The sequence below is a fragment of the Mandrillus leucophaeus genome, unplaced genomic scaffold (genome assembly GCF_000951045.1).
Source record: "Mandrillus leucophaeus isolate KB7577 unplaced genomic scaffold, Mleu.le_1.0 Scaffold228, whole genome shotgun sequence".
Classification (NCBI taxonomy): Eukaryota; Metazoa; Chordata; class Mammalia; order Primates; family Cercopithecidae; genus Mandrillus; species Mandrillus leucophaeus.
The window spans coordinates 1,543,165-1,553,377 of NW_012102343.1; the positions used below are offsets into that span (position 1 = coordinate 1,543,165).

The 10,213-nt window shown below is 41.2% G+C and overlaps 1 protein-coding gene across 1 annotated transcript in view; it reads right to left on the reverse strand.

Moving 5' to 3' along the window:
* The window catches only part of MLH3 (mutL homolog 3), a 43,322-nt gene extending 33,553 nt beyond the window's left edge, over positions 1–9,769 (reverse strand). Inside the window, exons 1-3 of the mRNA XM_011981581.1 lie at positions 9,612–9,769; positions 4,596–7,947; positions 404–642 (exon numbers count right to left, since the gene is read on the reverse strand). Of these exons, the coding sequence (XP_011836971.1) occupies positions 404–642; positions 4,596–7,884 (3,528 nt within the window). The 5' untranslated portion in view covers positions 7,885–7,947; positions 9,612–9,769. The remainder of the gene's footprint in view (positions 1–403; positions 643–4,595; positions 7,948–9,611) is intronic.
* Between the last annotated feature and the right edge of the window lie 444 nt (positions 9,770–10,213).

Here is a 10,213-nt window from a genome sequence, read left to right on the forward strand (position 1 = left end):
CGGGTTCACGCCATTCTCCTGCCTCAGCCTCCCGAGTAGCTGGGACTACAGGCGCCCACCATGTCGCCCGGCTAGTTTTTTGTATTTTTTTAGTAGAGATGGGGTTTCAACATGTTAGTCAGGATGGTCTTGATCTCCTGACCTCGTGATCCGCCCATCTCGGCCTCCCAAAGTGCTGGGATTACAGGCTTGAGCCACCGCGCCAGGCCTATAGCTTTTTTTGAAGAGTTTTGCTTACATAAAACTACAGCAACTTGGAGGGTAAGTCCAGCCTTTTTAAAAATAAGAAACATGTCCCCTAATTACAAGACACCACAGAATATGCATAATCAGCAAATACTGACCTCAAGTCTGGAATAGTAATTTCTGATCTAAATGCATGCACTAAATTAATTAGTTCCACTGTTAAATAGCGCCATGGGGAATTCCTGATTCCAGAACAGCACAGCTGGCACTGATCAAGCTTAATGCAAGCCTGCTTTGTTTTTTGAGTTAGGTGGTACGATGTGTACTGGGTGCCCCAGCAGTCTCTGCCACCCCTACCTCTGTTATCCTGTCTCATCACAGTCCTCTCTGCTCGAGCTCTCGGAAGGAAAGGAAGAACAAGGTCGCTTCTAAAAGGATGACACCTGTACTGAGACCCTAAATATAAGAAAGAAAAACCTAGAAATGTGAACTTAAAATACAAGTAAACTCTTTAAAAATTTAATCACATAAAACCTCTTTCTGCATAAACTGAGTCAAGACATAAAGCAGACTACTAAACACCAGATTGAGAATCAGAAATCCTTTAATGAAATTATGCTGTCAATATACGACTCTATATTAATGCTTAGTTCCATTATCCATTCATACCAGACAGAATGAAGACCTAGAATAGGTCACTGTGATTCTCAATGGGGGGCCATTTTGCACGAGGGGACATCGGCAATGTCTTGAGACACTTTTTTTTTTTTTTTCCCGAGATGGAGTCTCGCTCTGTCACCCGGGCTGGAGTGCAGTGGCGTGATCTCAGCTTACTGCAAGCTCCGCCTCCCGGGTTCAAGTAATTCTCCTGCCTCAGCCTCCCAAGTAGCTGGGATTACAGGCATGAGCCACCACACCTGGCTAATTTTTTTGTATTTTTAGTAGAGATGGGGTTTCACCATATTGGCCAGGATGGTCTCAAACTCTTGACCTTGTGATCCGCCCGCCTCCGCCTGCCAAAGTGATGGCATTAGAGGCGTGAGCCACCGTGCCCGACTTGAGACACTTTTCATTGTCACAACTTAAGTAAAGGGTTCTACGTTCTACTAGCATCTAGCAGATAAAGACCACGGATGCTGCTAAATATCCAACAATGCATAGGACAAACCCTACGACAAAAAATTATCCGGCGAAGCCCTGTGTTAGACATACAGCAGTACTTAATTGTCACCTATAACTTGGTGCAACCTTCACAGATCTCCAACTTATGTCTCTTATCTCCAATGTATGTCTCTATCCTAACATTTGTCTCATTATAATACAACTATGTTTAGATAGTTATCTTCCCTAATAGTACTGTGAACTCCTGAAAGCAAAGTCAGTTAACCTGCAATGTGACAGCATCTAGCACGGTGCGGATGATCAACAAATGTTTCATGAAAAAGTGAACAGGTGGACAAATGAAAGGTTCTCAATTCAAACTCCAGAGTCTAGTAAGATCTGGCCCAAATGCTGTTCTTCTCCATGAAGGATAATAAGATTTGAGCTGTAGAAACAATGCTGAATTTGACAGCTTTAGAACAGGAGGAAAACATGAGAGATAAATCCGTTGGACTAAACCTGGAGAAGTTAAGAATGATAAAATTAAGATAATGAAGTGAAATAAGGTTTATAACTACTAACAGAAAGAACTGCATTAAATACATTTTAAAGAAAAAATTACCAAGGCTTGGGGACTTGACACTACTACTCAAAATCACCTTTATAGATCCTCTCTTCTGTACATTAAAATTTATCTTTTAGGCCAGTGGCTCATGCCTGTAATCCCAGCACTTTGGGAGGCTGAGGCGGGCAGATCACCTGAGGTTGGGAGTTTGAGACCAGCCTGACCAACATGGAGAAATCCCATCTCTACTAAAAATACAAAATTAGCCAGGCATGGTGGTGCATGCCTGTAATCCCAGCTACTCAGGAGGCTGAGGCAGGAGAATCGCTTGAACTCAGAAGGCGGAGATTGCAGTGAGCCGAGATCGCACCATTTCACTTTACCTTGGGCAACAAGAGCAAAACTCTGTCTAAAAAAAAAAAAAAAAAAAAAAAAAAAAAATTATCTTTTAACAATTTATCTCATGTAACACTTTTATGTAAAGTTTGACAATGTCCTAATATCATGATGTATATCGGCCATTTCCAGAAAGGTAGTAGGATACTGAGGAGCCATCTGTTCATGGAACTTCTTTTTATACCAAAAATATTTTTCATTGGGAAACTGTGAGTTAACATGGCTTTCAAAAGTTTATAAAAAAGTATGCTAATCCAGAATGTTAAGTAGGTTAAAGTGTTTTAAACATCTAGATTCAAAAGGAAGAGATATTTATGTTGAGTATGGCAGCTAAGATTTCCCCCTTTCTTTTAGCAACAGCTATCTCACAGTGTAATGTAATCCAGTTATTTTTTGGCACCATATCAGAAGCAGTTGCATTTCAGGAAGATGAGGTGTCAGTGCTGTAGATTTACCTCTGATAAGCCTTCAATATAAGTCAGACATAAAACCACATAGATTGAAAAGCACATAAAGTGGCTTTAAGAGCAACTTGATAGTCTCAGGAACAACAGTGAAAGAAATGAGTTTTTTCCTAATGAATACTACAAAATACTAAGAAATACTACTGAAGTTACTACAGTGATTTTTTTTTCATAAGGAAAAAACAGAAAAACACTGAAAAGTAAAGGTCTCATTTAACCTTAAAGAAATCACAGCTTCCTGCTAGAGGTACTCATGGTCAGGAGAAATTAAAAATTGACTTATAATTACATTTACACATGTTCCATTCTTCTGCAGCATTCAAAATTTTTAATATGGATACAGATGTAATGTTTATCCTCCTAGTACAAAGCCAAGATTATAGCCAGATGGAAATCAGGTTTATCACCTCCCAACATCTGGCTCCCAACACACTGCCAAAGCAATATCACTTTAAATGTGGACTGAGAACCCAGAGTCCTAGTGCAGGCTCAAATGTAGCCCTGTGGTATGATCTAAAAGCTATATTGGCCGGGTACAGTGGCTCACACCTATAATCCCACCACTTTGGGAGGCCGAGGCAGGTGGATCACCTGAGGTCAGGAGTTTGAGACAAGCCTGGCCAACATGGTGAAACCCCGTCTCTACAAAAATACAAAAAATTAGCCGGGTGTAGTGGCAGTGCCTGTAATCCCAGCTACTTGGGAGGCTGAGGCAGGAGGATTGCTTGAACCTGGGAGGCAGAGGTTGCAATGAGCCGAGATCATGCCACTACACTCCAACCTGGGCAACAAGAGTGAAACCCCGTCTCAAATAAATAAATAAATACATACATACATACATACATAAATACATAAATAAATAAATGCCATATTATTGTCTTCCTGAATAACAGCTACTTTTATAACATAAACAGATCAAGGAGATTTTACCATATGCATTACAATAAAGCACACTTCAAAAGTATAGTCATGAAAGTACATACTTGACCTATATTTTGAAAATTCATGGACAAGTCCTACTTTCCAGAAAGAAAAAGCTCATAAATGTACTACTGTACTAAGCCATAGAGTTTACTGGAAAACCTAGGATGATTACAGAATCATTCTGGCCCTTAACCTAGAAGCCATGCAGAGAAAGTTCCAGTAAAATACCATGCTGACACCACAGGCACCTCTAAAGACAAGTTTCTAGGAAAGTTGGGCATTTGACAGGAAGGGAAAACAAGGTAGGAAAGTACTGTGGATCTTCCCAACTATTAATAGTATCATTTCATTAAAAGTGGACAGTCTCACCCCCTTTTTTTATTGTTGTTCTAGATATATACCTATCACCCCCTTTCTTACACATACACACACTGACATCTTTTAACTGTATTCTCCATTTAATAGTGTTGGACATAGAGGCTGGGTGCAGTGGCTCACACCTATAATTCCAGCACTTTGGGAGGCTGAGGCAGGTGGATCATTTGAGGCCAGGAGTTTGAGACCAGCCTGGCCAACATAGTGAAATCCTGTCTCTACTAAAAATAAAAAAATGTAGCTGGGCATGGTGGTACACTCTTGTAATCCAAGTTACATGGGAGGCTGAGGCAGGAGAATCGCTTGAACCGGGGGTGGGGGCAGAGGTTTCAGTGAGCCGAGATCGCACCACTGCACTCCAGCCTGGGTGACAGAGCAAGACTCCGTCTCAAAAAAAAAAAAAAAAAATTAGCATTGGATGTAGATAATCTTCATATAGCATGAAAATACAATATATGTTTTATAAGTGGTCTTCAAAATGTTCTATCTGTTGAGATAATCTCTTTGGATAATGAGGATCTTACTCCTTGTCCAGCATTTCCATTTTCAAAAGCATCTCATGCACATGAACAGTACGTACTTACCATTCTCAAGTACGACATCCACAGCCACAGTTGTCAGGTCTTTAGTACAAGCAGCCTGAATGTCCTCAGTTGGGGCAATGAATGTGCTGAGTCCAGTCATTTTGTTGACATAAACCATTCTCCCCAGGGCTACATCGAAATGCTGCTGCCAATCCGAGCAACACGTGTTTGACTCTTCAGTTTCAGAACAAGCTCTTGCTTTAGATTCCTCACTTTGAAAACAAATTCCATTTTGGTCACCTGTGGCATCGTCTACCAGATTCATTAACATTCCACTGGGAGAGTCCGGACTTCCTGTGTGTTGTTCTGAAGCTCTGATAAGAACATCTGAATCTTTACTGGTAACTTTAGAATTATCATAGGGCAATACCAAAGGAGTTTCTGGTATCACACAGTTCTCTGTTGTATTGCTGTTAGAATGTGTTTTACTATTTTTATTAAAGGAATTATCCTGTGTGGCAGAATCTGATGTTGGGATGACACCATTCTCTGTTTTTTCATGCTCATTTTTAAATAACATACAAAAATCTTGTGTTAACACACTGCACAACTTGCTCTCTTTCCTACTGGAATCTGAATTTGGAAGTTCATTAAAACGACTCATCATCTCCATTGTTTGAGTTTCTCTTTCGGAACCCTTCCGTCTGGATAATTTAGAGGCTAGTGATTCAGATGACTTCTCAAGGTCCAAAGGTTTTCTATTAAAGAGAGATAACTCCTTCAGGGTCATAGGGCTTTCTCTCAAACTAGGCATCTGTTGTTCTAAACAATCTTCATCCTTGGAGAATGGAAGCTTCTCTGAGTCAAGGATGTGGCTTGCTGGTTGGCAACCACTATCTGAATCACTATGCTTCATAGTAGTGATTTTACAAACATCAGAGTTGTCTAAGCAGTTCTTGTTCTTCAGCAGAATGTCAGGTTCAACTTGAGGGCTGAGATTGGTAGTGACTCCGTTACTTTCCTCTACTTCTGTATCCAGAGGATTTTCAACCTTCCCATATTGCCTCTTAAACTTCTCTAAAGATCCTAGCTGTGAACTCAAGCTTAGCTTCTTACGGACGATTGGTTTGGAGGAACCAATTAATTTATCTGTTTTCCTACTGTCATTTGAAATGTGTCTATACCAGGGGAAAGAGGGGGATGTATCAGATAATATGCAACCTGTTTGTGATTTTTTGCTATCTTGCTGAAAAGTAGAAAACTTTGCATAAGTTGCTGTAGGTTCATTCTCTAGCCCACAACTTATATTTGTTCTGCAAATTTTTTTGTTGGGCAATTGACCAGATTCTCTACTTAAAGTGCCGGCTAAATCTTTGAGGTCTAGAGTTTCAACTGAATGACGTGTTCTATTTCCAAATGTTTCTTGGGCACGTGTGGGACCAGGTCTAACATAATTTTTAAATGCATGTTCTGGTTCAATTGATTTAGTTTTCTCATTTTGTACTATATGAGTTATAAAGCCAGTGGAACATAATTTAACTCGTCCGTAACTAAAAACATTTCCTCTTTCACAATTGCTAGGTTCTTTTTTTTTCTCCTTCTCTGTATGAGCACTATGTACTCCCAATAATGTTGTCGCAAAAGGCAGAGGCTGGCATCCCACTTCAGTAGCATCTTTAAATCTCTCTGGTTGATTCTGAATTCTATTATTTTTCATGACGTTGGCAGCCATGTCATTAACAGTAGTACTTTCTTTCCATATTTCTAGATCCTCCCCACTCTCTTCAAAGTGACATGGTGTCTGAAAAGGGCTTAAAAACATTTCTGAACTAGTTCCACATGGGTTTTCTAAAGAGCTATGTTCCAGGCAAGATTTTTTATGTTTCTCATTTTCTCCTGCTTCTGATGCTACAATTGTCTCTTGTTCTAACATCTTGGATTCTGAGCAAGAGCTGTCTTTGTTTTGTAAAGATGGCTCTGTCATTTTGCTATGGCCTGGACCACCTGATTCATAAATGTATAAAAATGCATCATTTGTATTTTTTCTGATAGCTTCTAAATCCCTAGAATTCTGTGTGCTTATGTTTTCTGCAGTAGCTTTTCTTTTCACAGATTTTGATTGCAAATTAAACATCTCATAGGAATCTAAAATATTATTACATGCTTCCTGGAAACTGCCCTGGTTACTCCTCTCATAGGAAGTCACACGCTTCTGAAGAGTAGCATCAAATAAATTAAAACCATTATCTTCACTAAATTCCTTAATATCCTCACCTGATAATTCCACAAATAATTTTTCTTGCTTTAAAAACATTTTCACTCCTTCCTGAATGCAAAACAAGAGAGTGTCCCAGTTCTGAAACTCAATCAGAGTTTTGGCTGGCTCCATGCACACATCATACTCACAGAATTGGCACTGCACATTAATTACATATATGCCATAGAGTTCTGGGGTAGACCGGTGCCGAAGACTTGAACTCATTTGCCTACTGGTGGAACCGTTCTTTGGCTTGCATATAATACTCTCTTTCCTTAATAAAAAGTCAATGAGTTTATGTAGCTTTGTCCTTAAAACCAGTCTTTTGTTCACAAACAAAAACTGCATATTCTTATTGTAATGTGCTTCAGAGCTGATATAGCCACTAAGCTCAAACTGTTTATATTTAAAACTGATTTCTCTCAGCTTTTGGGACTTTCCCAATCCATAAATTTGACAAAATCGGGAACATACATCTTTGGTTTTAGGGAGTTGAAGAACCATGGAACCAGAAACATCATTTCTCAAAGAGAAAGAGATGGAAGGGTGCATAAGTGAGAGAGCTTCTATCCTCTGCCTAACCTTCTCAAACTCCAGTCTAGGGTCCATGCATTTCCTCCTTACAGGCAGCTGGTAAAATAGGTTATACACTGTTACAGTGGTCCCACCGCTTGGTCTAGTCACATCAGCTTCACAAGCTTTCAGGGCTTTTCCACTCTGAAACAGTTTCACAAAAGTTTTCATTGTCCTGTTTTTCTTGGACGAAATTTCCACAGCGCTGGCCATGTCGGCAATATTTGCCAAGGCCTCTCCTCGGAAACCATAAAACCTTGGATTCTCCAAGTCCTGTACCGAGTGGCATTTACTGGTGAAATAACGATTTCCCACTTTCTCTACATCATCACTCCCCATCCCAAATCCATTGTCTATCACTTGAACTTGGAAGGTTTCCATATTCACCCTGACAGCCACACATTTTGCTTCAGCATCAATACTGTTGAGGGCGAGTTCCTCAACACATTGGCCCAAGGAGCTTATGGCCAAACCAGAACGCAATTTGGCTTGTACTTCAACTGACAAGCACTTGATCATGGTAGGTAGAAAGATGGTGAGAATGCCAAGCAATGGTTTCCTTCTCTGACTGGAAATAATTGCCTATAGGAGAAAAAAACCACACACACACATAATCAAAGCTTCAGCATTACACATTTCTTTCAAGCATTATGAAGAAATAGCATTTGAGGCAAATGAAATCGCTCTTATTAAACCAAATTGTGAAACAAAGCAAAACAAAGTTATACCACTGATCTCTAGGCACAGCTCATGCTTGGTGCAATGAATTCACATCCAAAGAAACATTCATAATTTCATAATTTTCAATGCTCCTTTCTAAATCCCACATGTCCTAAAGTGAAATCATAATTACACTTGAAGTTGACCGGTAAAGACAGTATTAGAAATTCTAACCACTTCACCAAAAACAGATGCTTAAATTAAATACAGCTAAGGAACATTAGCTAGAAATTATTCACGACAAAAATGTCCAAGCTAGTTTCATAACATTTATACATTACACAATAACCATGACTTTTAGAAAAGTACTTATAATGAATTGCTAAGACATTGCAATAAGGTGAAGCAACAGGAAGAAATTTTAAGAATCAAATTGTATCAAAGAGAAATTGGGGGCATTAAGAGATTATTATTATTATGGTTAAGTATAGTCACCTCAGGGAAAGAGGTTGGGAATGGGAAAAGATAAAGCAGGAAAATTCCTTTTCATATAAACCTTTCTTTGCCATTCGATTGTTAAATCCTGTTCATGTATTACTCATGTTTTTAGAAGGTCGTTATTATTCTTTTTTGAAACAGGGTCTTGCTCTGCCACTCAGGCTGGAGTGCAATGCCACAATCTCGGCACTGCAGCCTGCATCTCCTGGGCTCAAGCAATCCTCCAGCCTCAGCCTCTCAAGTAGCTGGGATTACAGGCGCGCACCACCACGCCTGGCTAATTTTTGTCTTTTATGTAGAGATGGGGTTTCACCATGTTGACCAGCCTGGTCTCAAACTCCTGAACTCAAGTGATCCTCCCGCCTTGGCCTCCCAAAGTGCTGGGATTACAGGTGTGAGCCACCGCGCCCGGCCAGACGGTCATTATTATTAATATTCTTTTGGTCTTTACAGACGGGCATAAACTACCTTGGTAATAATAATGATGGCATGGGGCTGCCTGAATTTGATTTTAAGTTTTCCTGCAAGTAAAAGCACAAAAAAAAAAAACATTTAAAAAACCCAAACCCTAAGATTCTAGTGCCATTAAAGGTCTCCCCCTCTTCTCCATCAGTGAAAGCCGCGTTGTGGAGCCCCCTGTAGGCAGTGAGGTTGGTTTTCCGAACCCGGGAAAATCAGGGCTCTAACTGCAGAACTTCTGCTGCTTTCGAAGCTAATGCACTTCGCAGCCGGCAGCAAGTGAGGGGCAAACGTTTAACAAGTATTCCGATTAATGTAAACCCAACGATTTCCTGATGACGCCTGCGCCTGGGACGGACGCAACGCACTGGCCTGGATCCAGGGCCCAGGGGCCTGGGAGCGCCGCGCGGGCCGCGTCCAGGCAGCGCCACCTTCCCGCCAGGCCCAGCCCCTCCCCAGCCAGCCCCGTCCTTGTCCCCAAACCGGGCCCGCCCTGCCGCCAGGCCGCCGGGCCTCCGGGGTCCTCGCACATCCGGCTCCGAAAGCTGCGCGCAGCCATCGTCAGGCCCTTCTGGTGTTAGAAGAGCCCCCGGCAACATCTTTTCGTCGCGTGCTTCCCCCAGAGTCACCTTGAGTCCAGCTTAACCAATTCTCGGACACCAACCGCCTAGGACGCCGACGCGCGCACCTTGGGTCTTGAGGCTCGTGCACGTGCGAGTCCACGAGCATGCGCTTCGGAGGGGCGCGCCAGGCCACGACACACCAGTGCGCATGCGCCTCAGGTGTTCTAGCCAAGGATCCGCATCCCAGGGTTCAGTGAACGGGTACCTACAGTCTCAATCCTTATCCCCTTTTGGCATGGTGTGAAAGACTATGTCGTAACTTTTACTTTTGTTTTTATGTTTGTTTGTTTCTTTTCCCGTGTGTTCCCTTTCCTTTTTTCTCATTTTCACCTTTGCTCTTAACTACCGTTTAATTCAATATATATTTTATGTTTGCTTATTGTCTTCTCTCCCTAGAATGTAAGCTATGTGAAAGTAAAGAGTTTATATATTTTGTTTACTGCTGTATCCCAGTTACCAAGAGCAGTGCCTGGCTTATGGTAGGCACTGAATGAATGAATAATTCCAGAGGCTTCCATCTTAGAATTATAGCATTTGGAGCTGGAAAAGGCTGAGAAACTGTCTAACTCAACTCTTTTTTTTTTTTTTTTTGAGACGGAGGCTGTTGC